The 19,484-nt window shown below is 41.8% G+C and overlaps 1 protein-coding gene across 2 annotated transcripts in view; it reads right to left on the reverse strand.

The window, feature by feature from the left end:
• CASR (calcium sensing receptor) overlaps window positions 1-19,484 on the reverse strand; it is a 73,814-nt gene that overhangs the window by 17,137 nt on the left and 37,193 nt on the right. For both annotated transcript variants that reach the window (XM_054627968.2, XM_077174234.1), the window contains exons 3-4: window positions 16,084-16,390; window positions 12,790-13,668 (exon numbers count right to left, since the gene is read on the reverse strand). In XM_054627968.2, the coding sequence (XP_054483943.1) occupies window positions 12,790-13,668; window positions 16,084-16,390 (1,186 nt within the window). The remainder of the gene's footprint in view (window positions 1-12,789; window positions 13,669-16,083; window positions 16,391-19,484) is intronic.

The raw sequence follows: 19,484 nt of genomic DNA on the forward strand, positions 1-19,484 counted from the left end.
ACATCAACAAGTTCTGACACACAGGAACTGAGCAGGCAGGAAGGTGCTGGCCCTGGCCCCCTGTGTCAGTAATACCTGTTTCTAGGAGCCTGAGGCAGGGCAAGATGAATTTTACCCTTCTGTCAAAACATTCTTGTCAGCAGGAGCTGAACTTTCCTTCTCCTCTATAACCTCTCCTCCTTCCTTGCTTGTACACCAAGAGGGACAGCATCAGTAGTAGTGCTGATGTAGTTTTTCAAACCAAGATTCCAGAATACGCCAACAGCATTAATCTCACCTTTTTCCAAAAGCCATTCAGAAAATAATGGAATTCTTCAGCCAGTGAAGGATGTGATTCATTGCCTCACACCACTCGCTACATTCACAGAATCATAGAATATTCTGAGTTGGAAGGGACCCACAAGGATCAAGTCCAACTCCTGGCTGCACAGGACATCCCAAGAATCACACATATGCCTGAGAGCATTGTCCAAATGGTTCTTGAACTCTTGTCAGGCTTGGTGCTATGACCACTTTCCTGGGGAACATGTTCCAGTGCTCAGCCACCCTCTGGGTGAAGAACCTTATCTTAATATCTGATCTACACCTCCCCTGACACAGCTTCAGGCCATTCCCTTAGGTCCTATCTCTGGTGACCAAATTCCACCTAAGCTGCCTGATGTCTATTGGTTTACTGCTCTGAAGAAGTGACTGTTAATACTTTTTATCACTTTAAAAGTATCTTAGGTGGAGAAACTGAAAGGTACCCAGGAACAGAGCTGTGATTCTCACTGTAAATACCTCAAAAAAAAATTGGATGTCTTCCAGTTACACACATCCAGCTCCATGCACAAGGAGTGTCTGGTGTGTAGTTGGGATGCTGAGCACTTCATGCCAAAATAATGAAAACCAGTCAGCACCTACTGTGCAAGGCGTGGGCTGTACTCCAGAATTAAACTGTCAGGTTGGCAACAGGGCAGATGAACAGAAGGGGATGGACTCTGGAACAAGGGCTGGTGTCAAAGAGAGAGGAATTGATAGTCAGCCAGCAATACACAGACAATACTCCCAAGGGAAATTTGGCAAGACAGGATGGACATCCCAGCTCTGGTGAAACACTAGAACTGCACTGAATTGAAAACAGAATGAAAACAAGAGTTCATTCAATACTCAAGAATAGCTGTGAGAAGCCTTAGAATAACTCAAGAACACTCAATGTTGTTATGCTTTGATAAGAACCAAATTATTTCCTTGTAAATATGGGAAGGTCATTGGATAACACATTTAGATGTGTATGACAAAAACAATGTGCCATATGTTAGAAGTAATAATTTAAGCTATTCATAATCTTTATTGAAGAAAATTAACTAACCGCTCAAAACAAAGACCTGTTCATTATTGTAGGCAGCTCAGCAAAATCACTCTGTGCCTTGTGCAGCAGGAAGAACAAACTAAATATTAGGATAAGAAAGTAAGAAAAAATTATTCTGAAAATCTAGCACCAATAGTACAAGTCATTATTATTAACAGTCACTTCTTCTCCCCTGGAAAAAGCTGTTAGTTCAAGTCATTTGATCAGAAAAGAAGAATTAAATTAAATTAAGATAAAAGAGGTCCACAGGTGGTGATGATAGTTCTTGGCCAGTCAGCCTTCCATTTCAAAAGAAACGAAAGCATGGAATTATGTAATTGTTCATGACATACGTAGTGATTTGTGGGAAAGAGGTGGTGTATTCTCACAGAAGCAGAGACCCCTGTCCCTGCAAAGGCAACTGACCTTATTCACGTCTCTGGAGAAATACAGCACATCCAGCTGACACAACAAGATGTGCTGATTGTCATATTGTAACTGATAATTGGTTCTGTTCTGCTTCTGTCCAGGATATGGTCCCTAGGCAGATGGGGGCTGGATCTCTCTCTGCCTCTTCCATTGACCAGTGTCCTTGGGGAGGAACAGTACTGGTGCTGACATGGGGACCCATGCACACACTCTGTCCTTTCTTTGTGTGAGAGAAGCAGCATCTCCAATAGAAACTTGCAGAAATTGGGACAGCAAGGAACTCATGTGGACTGTGTAGGAAATACCTTCACTTGCTACTCAGAGGAAGGTGCTTGGTGCTTCCCTGTCTCATTGCATGCTATGAGTGCTTGGAAACTGGTGAAGTCCAGAGTTTCCTAAGACAAGGACCAGTTCTAGTGCCTGTAACTGGGCTTGATGGGTCAGCTTATGTGGTGTTCTCACCAGCAACCAAGTGACCCTGCTCTGCTGCTTAAAAACTGCAGCAACTTTGATGCTTTATTGACAATAAAAGGTGACAAAATGAACAAATTAATAGTTACTACTACAGCAGTAGAAGCAAGTAACTTAAACCAAAAATGTCAAAGGCAAGCTTTTCTAAATGGGACTTGATAGAAAATGGGACTAATCTGATTTAGGATCAGTACCATATTTACAACGATGTCCAGAGATAAATCAAAAGACCAAGCCTAGTGGATTTTATAACAGAGGCTGCACAAGTCAGGTCTGACTGTGATACTTCAGGAAAACCCATTTGATATTTACTGGTGGCTGCAGATGCCTTGATTCTATTGCAAACCTGAGTCTGAAATGCTTCTGAAAGACTTGTCTGATGATTCACAGAGGTTCCCAAAGGAATCAAGAAATGATTTTGCTACATTTTGGCATTGCATGGCTGCTTTTCCAGACTGATTTAATCATCAGTAGGAGGTTGTAGGATGCAGTAAGGATGGGACCAGGATATTTTGTTTGCCCAAGGTCCTCCAAAACTCCTGCTGGCCCTGTGCACACTTACAGTTCTAAATGCAATTGTCCATAGAGCACCAGTCCTGAGCCTGTACTGTGTAATGCCTAGCTGATAGTAAACACCATCTCACATAGGTGTGCTCTGGTAAAGAATAATGAGTTCGCCCAGTGACCAAAGATTTACACAGGGAAACATGAAATCCTCTCAAATTAAATTCAGTACAAACACATTTTTTAAAGTCAAACTCAAAAGTGTGACCTTCAAGAGACAGTTCTTTTTTTAACTGTAATTACTTTTTTTTTAGTGAGAAAAAGAAGAAACAATTCACTTTGAGTCTGTCAAAATGCTGGTTTGGACAGTGATGTTTCCATTAAGTGCAATTAGTGAATTTGACTATCTCGAGAGTAGAAATGAGATGACAAAATACTTTTTTACATCTAACATTTACCCTTTTTCTGTTTTAAATTAAGATCCAGCTGTATGATGGTACTTCAACATATTTGTACGGCCCAAAGCATGATAGTGTAGTATTAGTTCCCTAAAGTCCAAAAAATCCTTCCTACAAGCAGCTTCAGGAGTTAGCCTCAATCCCAGTTCAGTGCCATCACAAACAGACTTAATCTGATCTACTGACTGCAGGAGGTTTCTTCTGGGGAGAAATGGCTGAAAGTGACTGCACCTCTCCCCTCCTTAAGTTCTATAAGCATTAATTATTTTCCTAGGAATCAGGACAAAAATTATGGCAGCAAAATCAAAAATAATGTCTGTGGAAAACCCCTAGATGCAGGATATAATGCTATATAAAATCAAGGAGACTTCTGACTAGTGTTTACTCTGGGGTTGTACAAGCATAGGATGATGGAACTCCACAGAATGGAAAAAAATCCATGGACAAGCTAGAGGAAAGGACTGACTGACTGTACCCTATGCATGATAAACCCATTTTCAGTTCAAAATTTTGCCTGTGCTCATTAAAATAAAAGCTCATTAATTAGAAAGTGATAATATGCTGCCATCCTCATCATACAAAGAGAGCTCAAACAGCAGTATTTATTATGGTGGGCTCTAAAAGCACTAATCCAACATGGAACATCCAAATAAGACTGAGAAATACAGGTGTTGTGTTGTCAGAAAGCAGAACATAAAAAATCCTGGAGAACAAAGAAGAAAAAATCACCAGGCAATATATAAGAAGTTCCTTGAACATATTAAAATTGAAAGGTGCCATGTATGTCAGATCCTCACGACATTAAGTAAGCTGTAAGAGACAGCTAAAGAGGATGGAATGCTAAAGAGAGAGCTGAGGAGGGGCAGGAAAGCTAAATGAATGATGTGTTAGTACCCTTGCTATCAGAAAAAATCACAGACATCTCAAGGGCACTTGTTTAGGAGCCATAATGTGACATTAACTGAGGTAGAAAGTCCTTAAAGAGAGATTAGAGGGCAGCCTGAGCAATTTAAATTGGATTTAAAAGGCTGACAGAACCAGACAGTTCATCACAGCAGTCCATGAGCAATAAAGAGACCACTAATACAGTAGGTTTATGATATATACATAAAAATGCCACTGGCTTTGAATGACAAAGTCAATATGCTATCTAATCTTATTCCACAGCAACCCCAATCCACCTTTCTGCTACACCTGCAAGTGTAATGCATTCCCAACACTGTGCCCAAAGTTCTGCTCAGTGTCAGCCTCTGGTGGGCTGCAACACCTGCCAAGAAAAGACAATTCTGTAAAAGGCAGAGGGAGGTCCTCTGAAGCCAAAGGCTGGTTAGCCTGACATGAATCACAGGAAAAACAATGGAAAACAAGAGTTCAGGATTGAGGAGTGATTGATAAAAAACTGTAGGACGGAAACATAATTGCTGTCACCTAGTAACATTTGAAGAATACAGATCTTCTTAAATTCAAGTTGGATTGACAGACATACCTGTTCAAAAGTGAAATAACTGAGCTTTATACTTCACATATATGGATCAGGAATTGCCCAACAGATATCAACAGAGGCAGATCATCAGTTCATGGGGAATTCCTCCAGCCTCAGTAAACAGCTCACTGTTTCCTAATATGTTCATCAGTACCCTGGCAGCAGCTACAAACCACTGCTGGAAAAATTTGCTGAAAATTCATGGATTAAGGTAATAGTAAATAATATTAAAGAAAAAGTATTTCCCCTCAGATTGTTCTCAAATATCTGTTTTTAATACAGGGAAATTCAGGCTTGTGCATCAAGGCATAAGGAACTCACACCAGGCACAGAAAGGGTACCACCTGCTGCAAAGGATTACTGGCAACTAAATGTGACCTTTCCATTGTGGCACGGAAGGCTCAGGTACCTTGTGTTCCTACAAATGAGGAAGTAATAGGAGTATGCAAATGTGGGATTTTTTTTCCCTGTCTGGCTGTGCTGAGACTGTTGAAGGAATACTGAATACATGCCAAAAAGAGGGATGAGTGAATGGACAAGGTACAGAACTAAAGCAGAAAACATACCTTGTGACTAAAAGACCACTCTGTTTAAATTATCAAGGTAAGACCGAGGAATAATTTGATCAATGTGCATAAATATTATATGGAGAAAAATGATGCATACTTTATGTGGACTTTTAAATCTAATAAAGCAAGGCCAAGTAAGGACCAATGAAACTAAAGGTCAGTAAATCCCAACAGGAAATCAGAGATGATCTGTGACAAGAGACGTGGCCTGCCATGGATCATACTAATTAAAAAAAAGGTCTACCAGTCAGCATGTCTTTGGGGAAAATAAATCTTGTTAAACACAAGTTTGGCTGTCAAACACAGCCTTTCAGAAATGAAATACCTAGGTTTTACATTTGATGTGAAGCAGCCTTTAGCTGGATCAAGATTACTTACTTTCCTGAACATGGCATAAATTTACATAATTAATTATACAAAGGATTTCAAACTGCATGATCATTTGGAAAGTGACTCCGTTTAAACATGTTTTAGGTTTCTGATGAGGTTTTGTGGAGAGAGATGGTCTCTGTACAGAAAAAGGCAATTGTACAGCTACAATTGAAACCTAATTGTCAGTGCTGCTAGATGGTATTTTGTGCTATGTGCTCCTGTCCTTACCAGCCATGGCATGAAAAAATCAGAGCCCCTTAGTCTAGACTTGATGCCACTATTGCTTTGGTTTTCACTAGCAGTAAATAAAATATGGAGAAGTCTATCTGGTACAATAGCCCAGGTTGCTGCGTACTAAGGGTGAAGGATCTATTGCCAGAAGTCCTAACTGAGTAAATGATGCTTTAATGATGCTCTTGGGACATCACCATACTGCACAATAACTCTAATGTTGAAGTACCTAACAGCTTAAGATAGGGCTCTTTTTATTAATTTAAGTTTAATATTAAATAATATGTAAAAAAATGTCCTATTAAAGCTACTAGTAGACCCAAAAGCTCAAGTGCTCAGTGTTTTCAAGTAGTACAATTCACATATGTTGTCTTGTGCAAACAAAGTCTGATTGAAATTTTTTTTTTTCTGGGAGGTGTTTAATGCCATCCCTGCCCAGCTGTGCAGAGAACAATTGTGTAGATGTGTCCCTTTACAGCCCTTTGCTGTCACTTTCTTCAAACAGCCCTTTATGGATCAGTCTGTTCAGAGCCCCACTAAGGTCTGAAACTTCATCCTGCACAGAGCACTGCTGATACTGCTCTGAAGAACTGTGCTACTCCCTAGGCCAGGAGAAAGTCATAGCTTTTGACTGTAAATCCATTCCTGTTTGGAGCTACAGGATGAATTCCTTCAGTGCTTGGGTAAGCTCTTTGTTAGAATGAGAACCAACAGATTCTGCACTCTAGGTGTCATTTCTTTTAACAGAAGCATGGTAATTCATGAAACCTGAGTTCAATGCTTATTTATAATCTATTCAAGAAGTACTATCCATGGAGGTAAAAAAAAAAAAAAAAAAGTTTCCTATAGTCACAGTGAGTTAACTGAACTCATGGAAGTATTTCAGATATTCAGAGTGGGCAAGCACAGTCATGGGTCCCATCAATGGTGAGCTAATGTTCCAGGGGATTCAGTTACTGTGTCTGGGCACATGTTCCACTTGGCTACTGGCTTAAATCTGTTTTTTCCATTTCCTCTATCAATGTAAGTCTTGGCCAACAAAGAAATCTTATGTCAAGACTTTGATTTCTTCAGTCTTTCATGTCATTCTTCCTACAGACACTGGTAAAAGTTCATTCAAAGTATTGCTTCTAGTCCAGTTGGAAGATCACTCATAATTCTACAAGGCAAAAGGGTCACCATAAAAAGTAATTTGTTCTCATTCCTCCTAACTTCTGTGTGGTGCAACACCAGTCCTTCATAGTGCATAAAAGTTCACTTTGGGGATAACTAACTGTGACTGGTTAGTAAAGCATTTGTGAAGATAGCTGACTATTCAGAAAGAAATGAAATAATAACCTATGCTATGGTTATAATGACTTTGAAGTTAGCTTCAACCCCATCTTGAGATAAATGGAAATTTTTTATATATCCACTTGTTTCCTCATCCCACTTTGTGAGTGCCTTTAGGAAGCTCTCAAGGTGCTCTTTGTCACCAGCTCCATTTGTGAGTAGTATCAGGAAAGGTCAGTCCTGGAAGAAATTTTACATCCTTTTGTGCAACAAAGACATGCTGTGTCTTTGTAACAGATACAGGTGTCTGAGGTCTTGGTAATTCAAGGGATAATTGTTATCTGAAGCTGTTACAGAGAGACATTGTATGAGCATTTCATGGAGCCTTCCCTAAAATTCCCGCTGTAAGCTGAAAAACTGACTTTTCCCCAACTGACAGAAGTACTTATTAAATGAGCTTCATAAATATAAAAAGTTCTTTTCAAATACAGCTTTTGTTGTAAAACAGCACATAAATGACTATATTAAAGGTGACTTTTATGAAAAATTCAACGTGTTTGGGAGCAGACAAGGATACTGTGTGCTTGGTTAGCAGGCAGTGTGTACTACCCAATTCAGAAGAATCTCAGCCATTCTTTACTTACTAATTAATAACCATAACTCCTTTGTTGTATTTGCTGCATGCAGTTCATTCACCCTTCTTCTAGCAGCCTTGTCAGGGCAATCATTTCCCAGCACATTTTCTACTGGTGAGTCCAGTTAAGTCTTTCTCCTTTTAGCTGTAGAGACATTTAAATAACACTCCATCTATTGTCTGCTTAGTTGATGCTCTCAGCTGATGGCAAGTTGTTATCTTCAAACTGATGAATAAGCAATTGTTTGTTATTGGCCTGGTGGGGAAGTAGCTGTGTTTGCTCTGTTGACCCCCATATTTCTGTGTGTGGCCCAAGTAGTGTCCCTCTCAATCCTGCCTCCCACAACAAAGGCACACCTCTTGCCTTCTGTTCACAACAAATACATCTCCAGTGCATTTGTATTGCAGAGTAGGCAAGGTTTTGCAGTTGCCTGACATTCAACAGCTTCCTCTGTTTTCTTTGTGATTCCCCCCAAATGACTAATTTTCCCACTAGCCACAGCTAATAGCTGTTCTGATACTGTTTAATTCTGTATACCACAAAGCAGCTGGTTTTGAATTGTTCAGACAGGCCTCTAGTTTAATAGACACAAAAATTGATTAGATAAGCCATTAGGCTCAAAGGTCTAAGTCATCTAAGGCATTATTTACTTCTTTAAAGCCTTCCACAATCAATTTCCAGCCAGGAAGACGCACCTAAATGTAAAGCTGGAGAAGGTGCCAGTCCATTTTTACCTCTTCACAATGAGCATCACCAGCACTGAGGAAGGAACTGTTGGCTGGGAGGTGCACAAGTGCAATAAAAGAGTTTAGATGTTGCTAGGTGAAGCCAATTTGTATTTGTTTTTATTTTCTGGAACAGCATATGGCAACTTTTCACTGAGTCTGAGGTCAGTCAGATTTCCAGGCATAGAATAATACACACAAGCATGTCTCTAACCTGCAAATCATTAGCACAACACATTTTTCAGCCCTTGCCTTGTGCTTTTCCTTGGTGCCTAAGAGAGCTCTTGATTTTCACTTATGCCAAAGTTCAAAACCTCCAGAGTAACAGCAACCTGCAAATTATGTGGGAGTCAACCCAAAGATGCTCTGCTCAGTGACCCTGTGGCTGCACACCTTTGCCTTCTCACATCCTTGGGAGCCTGTCTTCCCCATTTAATCACAATGCTTTTACTGCAAGACAAAGAGAGATCCAGCAGCTGCTCATCAAGAATCCAAATGAATGGGCAGAAACTGAGTGACCTCAGTCCGAAAAAAAGACAGGTCTTTCATCTTCTCACACAAAAATAATATGAAGCAGGAAATATTTGCTCTGACAGACAGATTCCCCATTAGTTTTCTCCCTATTTTTTGCAGGAACACCAGAGAGGCTCCTGTAAATGCTCAGAGGGGAACTGAAAAAAGAACAGATGGACTTTTTCCTAGAAGTGACTGCAGAAATAGCCTCATGAGCTATTTGACTAAGAAAATGAAGGAACTTGAGGGACTTGAGAAATCTTATCAGGGAAGATACTAAGAAAAAAGGGCTTCAAAACCAGACTGTTAAAGCAGTTATGGCAAAACAGGCCAAAAAAGCAGGTAATTTTGACAAAGAGGCAGCATCAGTACAGCAGTTCTCAGCCTGGATTCCACCCCTTCCCATAAGTTCCCACTTCCATTCTGTAGCTTATGGGAGAGCCTGTGTTTGGGGTAGGCAAGTCCACAAACCAGAGCAATGCACAGAATTAGCTCTACTTGATATGGTCTCCTAAAAAGTCACAACCCCCCAGCAGAAGAGAGTAGTCTTCTGACAGCCAGAGGTATTGGAAACCTTTATAAGGATTTTTTCTGTTCTACTATTTGCACCCATGCACTTGAATTCTCAGTGCTTTTCCTAAAATTTTGCCTTGCCCCGAAGTGACAGGATTTATACATTTTGTTCAGGATTGCCCTGCACCTTTTTGTTACCTGAACAAAACAGTGCAAAAAGAAGAAATTGATCTGATCTTGTTCAATATTGTACAGGACACAACAATGGCACATGCAGACAATACTGTCTGCCCTTTGCAGCAGGCATCTTGCAAAGGTGTGCACCTCGATTATCTTCTGCCTTACAGCATGTAGATTCTTAAAACAAGACAGCTCAGATAGCTCAGAATAAGGGCAGCACAGGCATCCTAATAAAGTCTGCAATTTTCTGCAGAGTTCTGAAGTGCCAGCTGCCTCATTTTCAGATACAGGATTCTGAATTGCCTGGCCAGCTCTGCATGTGGAATGAGTGGCACAGGTTCCTCTGGGCACAGCCTGGAAGCTGTCCTGCCTGCTCACCAGCTCTGCACGCATCTCTGCATCTCTGCACATGCTGGGCAGCCAGACAGCTTGGGTTGGCCAGTCCCATCTCCACTGAGAATGCCCATAGCCAGCTTCAAAGGCAAAAGGAAGCAGCATTGGGTTTATGGACAGGATCTTTCACAGATCACTGACCCAGATGGAGAAAATGAGCAAACGGTTTCTTGAACAAGTAGCTGTAAATAATTAAACATGAAAGTTGGTAGTATTTCACCTTAGGAGACAAAAATCCTGCTCTCCCCATGCTGAAACACACTAGAGCCTTCTTAAACTATAGATGGTAAATTCTTAATAGGAGAACCTCGCTCAGTTTAACCAACTCACAGTGATTTGTGCTAGGCTGTCCATTTCAAATGAACTGATCACTGAGGTAAAAATCCTGGGTTTATATATGGACCCATACAAGCACCCTCCACAAATGATACAGAACACATCCCTCAGAAGATTTGTGTCATAAATACATAAAATTAGCAACTAGCAAACAACAATAAAAACTCGTAGGTATGAAAAGGATAATGCCATTGAAAGGCAGCAAAATTAAATGGTACGTAATTAAATTGTGGAATGTGTCATTTTTGCTCCCCAGCCACAACCCTGCTGGCAAGGGCTGCTCCAGACAGGAGCTCAGGCTAATGGAGCCACAAGTTCAGCAGGTTCACCTTATCTGTACCACACAGCACCTGGCCAGTAATTGCACATACTGTGAGCAGCTGCCCTCCAGTCACAGGTATGGGAGTCTCCTAACACTGTCCTTGCCCTCTCAGGTCACTTCCCATCAAGAAAAGCCTGACCTGACTGTGAGAAAGGGAGCAGGCAGTGAACACTGGCAGAAGTACCACTGCAAATGAGATTGACTTCAGTAGAAAGATTTTTTTTCCTGTGTGGTTCTCAGAAAATTACTCTGGAAATGCTGGAGGCTGCATGTTTGTGAGGTGAACTCATTACTCCCAGGGCTGAGGAAACCTTCCTGAAAGTAATGAGCTGCAATGCCTGGTATGAAGTAGGTGTGCACACAAATTTGGTATTTACCTGCTATTCATGTGTTTGATTTTGAAACAAAGTGAAAAAAATGCACAAGTAGGCTTCATATGATGGTGGTGGTTATAAGTATAGCCTGTTCCTTTGTAGTGCTCCCTGCTCCTGCCCACTGGGGTTATTCTCTACATACTCCCAGCTGATTCCCTCCTCTCAGGCAGGTATGTATACCCAAATACCTAAATCAGCAGGATGCTTTACATTTTGATGTGTATATCCTTCAGCACCCGACAAGCAACACAGAAATGAGAGGTCATTCTTCTCAAGCATGGAACCTTCAACAAACACATTCTTTTACTTAGCAATGGCATGAATATCCAGCTTTACTTTCCAAGCTGACAAGGCATAAAGGAATGAATTAAACTACATTTATTCTGGATCATTTTTACTGACAACAGTGAAAGCTAAATCTGTCTGCGACTTGCCCATTTCTGCCAGTATTTTCCTGAAAAGCAGAATAGCTTTGAAAGACAGGAACTTTACAGACAGCCAGCAATTGCAGGATTCCTCTAAATCAGGGTCAAACCTTGCACTCATCAACTCTGAGTAAAGTGGTTTGATAAACCTGTTCAGGCACCTAGAGCAGTGCAAGTTTCCCATAAATGCCAAGACAAAGCCTTTTACTTTGATCTGACTAATGTTTTTGAGTTAATGGAGACTAGACAGGAACCAAACTGCAGTTCCCATATGTGAGTGTGACCTGACATCTGCAGTTTGTGGCAAGGGCAGCCTTTGTTTTGGTTAGACTGTCCCAAAGAGAGGAAAACACTAATGAAAATGGGGAGGTGATCCTCCATTTATTCACCTGTGTTGTTCTGATTTCAGGCATGTTTGGGCTCAAGTGTTCTGTGACAACCAGAATGAAACAGACAGAATTTGCTACATATTTGACATATCATTATCAGGTCATGCTAATTGTGTTAAGAATGCAGTAGATATTAAAACCACAAAGTGAATACCACATTGGATAGCATGATCAAACACATAGTAAGGTAGAGAGTATTCATAAAGGATCAGAAGACAAAATGTGATCCATGTGCCAGTGGGCAGAATGCATTGAATGAATGGGTAAATGGGACTAAGTCATTAATATAATTTCATCCGTTCACAAATACCACTGCCAAATCAAAGCAGCTATCTATTTTCTGCCCAAGAGCCACACATTATTTTCCTTCATTACGCAATCTTCTTTGGTTTGATCCTATATAAGCTTAAAACTGTGAGGAAAAAAAATCCAGTCTGTATGGAAAATTGCTGTGGGATTGCAAAAGATTTAAAGCTTGCCAAAGAAAATGAACTCTAAAAACTGTTTTCCTTGTTTATGTGTTCTCCCCAGGCCCTCTTGTTTATGTAAGGCTCAATATATGATCAAGTTACCTTGCGTCAGCCAGGCTGTGGTAATTGTCTGTGTGTGCACTTTTGGCCCGCAGCAAATGCAAGAAAATGTAACCTGGTTTAAGCCTCTTTCACTGCAGGCCTAGCCCAACTTACCTTACATTCCCTGTGGGTGGGAGCATGCACCTACCTCAGACACAGTCACACACTGCATCCCAGGAGCCTTATGCTGTGTCTGAGACCCAGGATTAGGAAAGGCACCCTAAAGGGCATTTGGGACAGCTTATCTTTCCTTCTGCAGGTATATTGCACAGGCACATGAACGAAGGGCTTACCTGCCATGCCTCCACCTTCTTTATGTCTGCACAGGACCCGTTGGTGAAGAGTCCCTTCCCAGGGGTACAGGTATAAATATCCTGCAAGGCATGGGCGATGGAATACACTGCCAAGTACACGTTATAGGATATCCGCAAGTGTGTGTAGTCCATGTATGGCGTCTCCACGCTGGTGATGTTCTCATCCCCCGTGCACGGAGGTCGGAAGGCAGATGTTCCATTTCCAGCTCCCAGCCCCTCTTCGTGGCCCTTGTGGAAGGAAGTTGAAGCAGGAGAATTTTTGGATCCATCAGGGAGATAGCAGTTAAATGTCTCCTCCCAAAACTCCTTGGCAAAGCCGTTGTTGGTGGACTTGGGATGCACCTTCTGCAGGAACTCGCGAAAGCCTGGGATCTGTCCTGCCTTCAGTGCAAACCCGATGGTGCTGCCGATGACACGGAAGAACTCCGGCATGGCTATTAGGGAAGAGCTGGCCCAAGCCTCGCTTGCCAGCCAGATCTTGCCAGTGATGTTTCTCCTGACAATCTCTTTGATGAGAGGCTCCAGATCTGGGCCACTGGAAAAGACAACAATCACTCTTGCTGTGGAGTTCTGGATGACCTCTACCACCTGCTGGATCTCCTCTTCGTCTGAGTACTGGGAGATGAGCTCGCTAAAATCAATGCAGATATCTCTCTCCTCCGCCTCTTCCCGAAATTTTTCAATCCCTGGCCGGCCATAGTCATCATCAGCTGCAATTGTTCCCACCCAGTTCCAGCGAAAGTACTCGATGATGTCTGCCATGGCTGTGGCCTGATGCTCATCATTGGGGATTGTGCGCAGGAAGGACTTGAACTGGTTCTTATTGCTCAGGAGACGACTGGATGAGGCATAGCTGACCTGTCAGAGCACAGCAAACAAGCAAAACACACCATAAAGTGAAATGCCTGAAATAAACTGCCTCCATTTACCTAGCACCACTGTCAGCCTGGGAAGCACATTTTCTTAGCCTGTGTTTGCAGGTGATCCACTCTGAGGGTTCTTCTAGCTGTGCCTGTCCTACAGAGGAACTCATACAGGAGCCCCTGCTCGGACCTGAGAGGCTGGAGCCAGCTTGTGCCCACCTGCAAGGTCAAGGATCTGAGGGAGAGAGAAATGGACACTAGACTGGAGGAATAGCAAAGATTTCTGTCAATCCAGAAATAAAAAGAATGTGCCACCTAGATAAATGAGGGGAATGCACTGAATTAAGACAAAACACAGGCTTTCTCTGTCCTGAACCAGGCATGAGACAGAAGGATGGTATTGCCATTCCAAAGCTACTCTGTCTTTCTCTCCTTGCCTTTGACATCCATCCCCATCCTTAAATGGGCTCCTTTTGCCTTTTATATACAATCCCTGTCAGCTAACATAAGAAGAATGTGAAGTATATCAGCTTCCTTGATTCTGCAGAGTGTTATGGTAATGCTACTTTAGCAGTGTTTCCTGACTGCTGGCCAGAATCAGCAAAGAAGCCAGTCCATGTTTCATAAGCCACCATGTTCTATGGTTAAAACTGGATTTTATTTCCTCTTCTAAAGCTATCAAGAAATACTTTATTTTCCTAATCAGAACAATGCTCTTAAGATATAATTTGAATTATCTGCAAACAGGAAGAAAACCTTAAACCCCAGATTATAACTGTTTAAAGATCTGGAGAACTTCTAAAACACATTTTGAGATTGGTATCTGAATTCTTTGGGACTGACTCTCATTTGAAAAAGTCTTCTATAAACAGTTCATTTTGTACAAAGTGGAAATTTACAGAAAACCTTATCTTCTCCTTGAACTCTGTTATTTACTGTTTCTTCAAGAAGAAAGAAAAGGAAGTCTCATAGTGCAGTTTCAAATGCCACAGGAGTAAACCCTCCTTTTACAGAACTGTACTTTACCCTGGCCAGGCTCTTGCCCAGTGCTACTCTCACCTCCATCAACCTTTTTCCAGGAGTACAGGCAATGTGTCCCACTGCCACATGTGCTGTAAGGGGACACTGACCTGAGGTACTGAGAAACAGAACAGAAGTTGTAACATTTTCAGTGTCTACGTCAACAGAATGAGAAATGAGTCATATATTAATTGTAAAATACAACTCCAACTCCCACAGAAATGCAGGGCCTAATAAGCCTGGATTTGCTAATGGCCTTGCTATAAATGGCTGTGACAATTCTACTCAACATCTGCCAGCCTAAAAGCCTGCTTTCAGTTGTCATGCTTCAACCACCTGGCTGAGACTTTGTTCCAGAACTGAACCTCCTGACATCTACCCTTTTCTGCAGCCTCTAGATAAGGGTACTACCTCATGGGACAAATGTCATTCTCTGTTTAAAGAGAAAGTCTGAGAACTGCAAACATCTCTTAGGTTCAGTTGAACTCACCAACCCTTCTCGGCTGCCCCTGTTTACCTGGTAATGGGATGTGTAAATCAACAGTGCCCCATAAGATGTCATCAGGGTGATTGTTACATGCCAGCTTCCAATGCCACTCTGGGCAATACCCAGATAGCACAGCTTAAACCATTCCTGCCCTGCTCAGAGAACAAATGTCCAGTTTTTCAGACTCCTGCAAAGGAGGCAGACTGATAAGACTCAACAGACAAGATATATTACTGTGCATAGGGCAATCAAGAATCCTTCCTTCTTCATTCGTGGTGCAGATGGGAATTGCAGCCCTGGCTGAAGCAAAGATACATTTCTCAGGACAGACTGAGAGCACATTCTGACACAATCTTGTTATAAGGGCTCTTGTGAGCTCCGGCACCTCTATTAATTTTGGAAGAGGGATTGGAAGTGTTAGGCTATACAAGGCCAAGCACTTTTTCTGAAGCTGACCTCAGTGTAGAAAAGTAAAATCAAGAGCAACAACATTAAATCAGCCTTGTACTTTACTTAAGGTCTTGACAGATCAACCAGCCTCTTAAACAAAAGGATGAGGCCATGGACACTGGCACTGGCTCCAGCAGAGTCAGAATGCTTACAGTTACTGTTGCATCCACAGACTAAACCACTTTAGAGGACTCCAGTCCTCCTAGGCTGGGCTGTTGTTGGCCAAATGTTGTTATGGCTGCTCAGTAACCTTTATATTTGGGGACTGCAAAGTGCTAGCAAGACACATTTCTATCATAACAATAACACCCACACCCCTCCCGCTCCCATTTTATTGTTTCTCTCCTATAAATTCTATTGGAAATGGCAAAGATTAAGCAATCTCTTCTTAATCTCTGCAGAGTAGAGGAGCAGGCCACTTCTGTAACCTAAGCAAGTGAGGTGGAAGCTTACCTGAGGTATGTAAAAGAGTCCCAGCAGATTGGCCACAGCAGTGGAGATACCAGAGCCAGTTGCTCCCACGACTGCAATGGTGGAAGGGATATGTTCTGAGCAATTACAGAATTCATCCAGGTTCAAGGAGTCTATCTTGTTCTGGGCCACAAAACTCAGTGTGGCCTCCAGGGCTTTTGAGACTGTATTGCAAGTGTCAAATATCCTATATCCCAGGGTCATGTTGGGAAGGAGAGTTGGGCTACTGTTTATTTCCTCTATGGCAAAGATCATAGCCTGGAGCCAGCGGAAGCCTCGGAAATTATACCTGGGGGAGCAAAAATAAAAACAAAATAGAGTGAGAAGGAGGAAAACAGAGCAGAGGAGACCAGGAATGAGGCAAAGACAGAGTGAAAAAACCCAGATACAAAAGGCAAAAGCAACTTACGTTGATTTCTTGCACTTTACTAAATTTGGAAAGTTTTGCTTTTGTCTCTACTATAGAAGAGGCATGTTTTTGCTACAAGGTTTAGTTCTGGCTCTCAACTTTTCAGTTTGGGAGCTCACTTCAGAGGTAAACTTTTCTAAGTCCCCTAAAACGTGGGAAAGTTAAAAGACAGGATGTCTGGAGTGATGACTGGCCTGTCCCTTGTGCTCAGGACCCTCAACCTGATCTCACAATCCCTGAGGAAATGGATGTTGTGATCCTCTGACTGAAAGCTACACCTACCAGGTTTGCTTCCAGGCTCCTCTGACATGTTTCTGAATGCAGATGGCAGTGTCTGCTAAGCCTGTGCTGATGCTGCCTGGGACTTAGGCTCGGGATACTCCTGGAGTGTGTCAGCTCCTTCTGGCTTTGGGCAGGCAGAGCAGGCTGAGCCACAGCACTGGCACACTGCTGGATGCAGAGATGCCAGGGAACTCTGCTCAGGGAAATTCGGCCTCACATGGCACCCTTCAGTTTGTGAGAGAGAGCACAGTCAGACTGTTCATGCCAGAGATCAGAGACACGCTATAAATATTGGGCCTAGTGCAAACTGATAACTTGTTAATTAGATACTTCACAGTGCCTTTGCTCAAGGAGTAACTTTTCTCATTATTATGGCTCTCTCACACAATCTGCTTTAGACATGAACTCAGAAGATGCCCTCAGAGCTGGTCTGTGAAACTGAAACTACTTTTTGAAGCCTCCTCTCTTCTTTAAGATGGAGAAGCTGAGTTTTCTGATTATCTTGCACCTGTGCACGGAGCTAGAAGCAGAGCTGCAGATTGATGGCAACTGTCCTGCAGGAACTGTGAGTCCCTGTTTATGGCATCAGTGGCCTGGCAGTGGAAGAAGCTGAAGCACGATGATTGCTTATCCACAAAGGAGACAAACTTATTCGTGGAAAGCAGCAGCAAGAAAGTACCTTTGATACATATTATTCTGAAGTTTTACTGTGTTTCCCCTGTAAAGTTGCCCTGGCAACCAGTTGTGTGCCTGTGAGGATGCCGTGTTTTAGGGTGATGCAGCTGGAATGGCAGAATCTTTCATCAGCTGAAACCTGCCTTTCCTTGGAATGCACTAAGAGTCAGGATAGCAGCTAGTTTGCAGTTTTGTGCTGAGTTGCAGGTGAAAACAGGAAAGTGCCAATGCTGTTATGCTTGAGATACACTGGGAAATGTGACAGGCCCCAAAATTGGAAAAGCCTGGGGAAATAGCCTGGCCAAGAAGAGATCCTATATGACATGGTAAATTGTAGGCTTCACATGAGTTACATTTTGAAGTGCTTAGAGAAATGTTTCTATTACTAAGGTGAAGATTTCTAAAAATAAGCTTAATGAAATCACAACCTTTCGATCTCTGAGATATATGACCTAAACATTTTTAATGGCTGGATTAAATTAATTGCTTCCAAAGTTGATGTTAGCTATGTCTGACTTTTTCAAAGCTGAATGAACAAAGCCACATTACTTCCATTCCAGGAGTTTTATCTGATTCATCTGGGGTCAGAATTTCTAATGATATCACATCGAAGGTTTATCTTTAAGTCTTAAAAACTTCATTTATTCAACTTGACTTCACCTCTCCAGACATCTTTGGCCAAATTCCAAATGAGGTTCAGCTCTGAGGTTATGCCTCAAAGCCCAGACAGCACAATTTCAGTACAGATCTCTTCAGGTCAAAAAGTTTGAGTCCTAGTTATAACTTATTACCAAAGGGACACTTAGCTTTATTAAGATTAGTCTTCAGAAGTATGGGAGTGTGGGATACTGATAGAAGTAATTTGGTCATTTAGAATATTTTTTGCTCTGGTTCCAAACTATTAAGGACTGAGATGCAACAAGAGAGCTCTGGAATAAAAGGGCAAGGCTCAGATGGATCGAGTCAGTGAGTGCTGTGTACAGGAAAAGACATGTTGGGCACACCATATTGCTTCAAGTGGTCACTAATGCATACTGGGATAAATGGAAACAATGTGACACCTCTTTTTCAAAAGCTGCACATGGTTACAGACATTTTTAATATGAATAGGATTTGAAGCAAGGAGCCATATTCAAGCTCCTCATGTAAAAGAGAAAAATTGGATTGCATCTTCTATATTTAAAGAGAAGGCTACTGAGAACCTGGCAAGTTCAAAGATACCACTATACTGCTGGGAAAAGCTTCACACATTTGAGTGAAGCAAAATTAAAAAGCAAATTTAAAGCCTGCTCACTTTAAATTATACAGGTGAAGTATGACAGAAAATTATTTTGCCTGCTTGAAGGAATTTGGCTTTATTTTTTAAAATGCCACAAGGTGATATCTTCAGATGGTATCTTTGAAAGCAGTGAACTGGATCATCTTACCCTTTCTTTCAAAGAAATATTTGGCATTTAATTCAGTAAATGCAGACTAAGGCCCACAATACACAGTTGATTTTATTTTCCTTTCTGACATATGCTCCTGATTACTATATATTTACAGTATAAGACCTCTAGCTCAGGTACTTGCATTTGGAATGATTTTATTTTTGGAGGGAAAGGAGAGTAGGGCTGTTTTCTGGGAGCTAGAATCCAAAATATCTTTGAAATACTTTCAAAAATTTGTCTTAAACTAACCTAGGCAAGAGACCTGCTGTTTTCTTCACTTGCACCTCTCCTGACAGCAGCATCAGCAGCTCAGGAGGAGAGGATCAGATGGGATGAAGACAGCACTCCTCATTCTGTCTTCTTTAACACCCGATAGATCTTCAGACATGCTGTCATTTTGTCATCTGAGACAGCGTTGTATCGGTTCCATAACAGATATGGTCAGACAAAGGCAGTGCTGCCAAATGGCTCTAAATAAAGCAAGATCCTTCCAATTTCTATGAATGGATATTTTGTAGACAACTTCTCTCCCACTATACTGTAAGATCCCAGCAAGGGGCTGCAGACAGGTTCCTCTTTGCTCAGTG

This window comes from Agelaius phoeniceus, chromosome 2 (assembly GCF_051311805.1).
Source record: "Agelaius phoeniceus isolate bAgePho1 chromosome 2, bAgePho1.hap1, whole genome shotgun sequence".
Lineage (NCBI taxonomy): Eukaryota > Metazoa > Chordata > Aves > Passeriformes > Icteridae > Agelaius > Agelaius phoeniceus.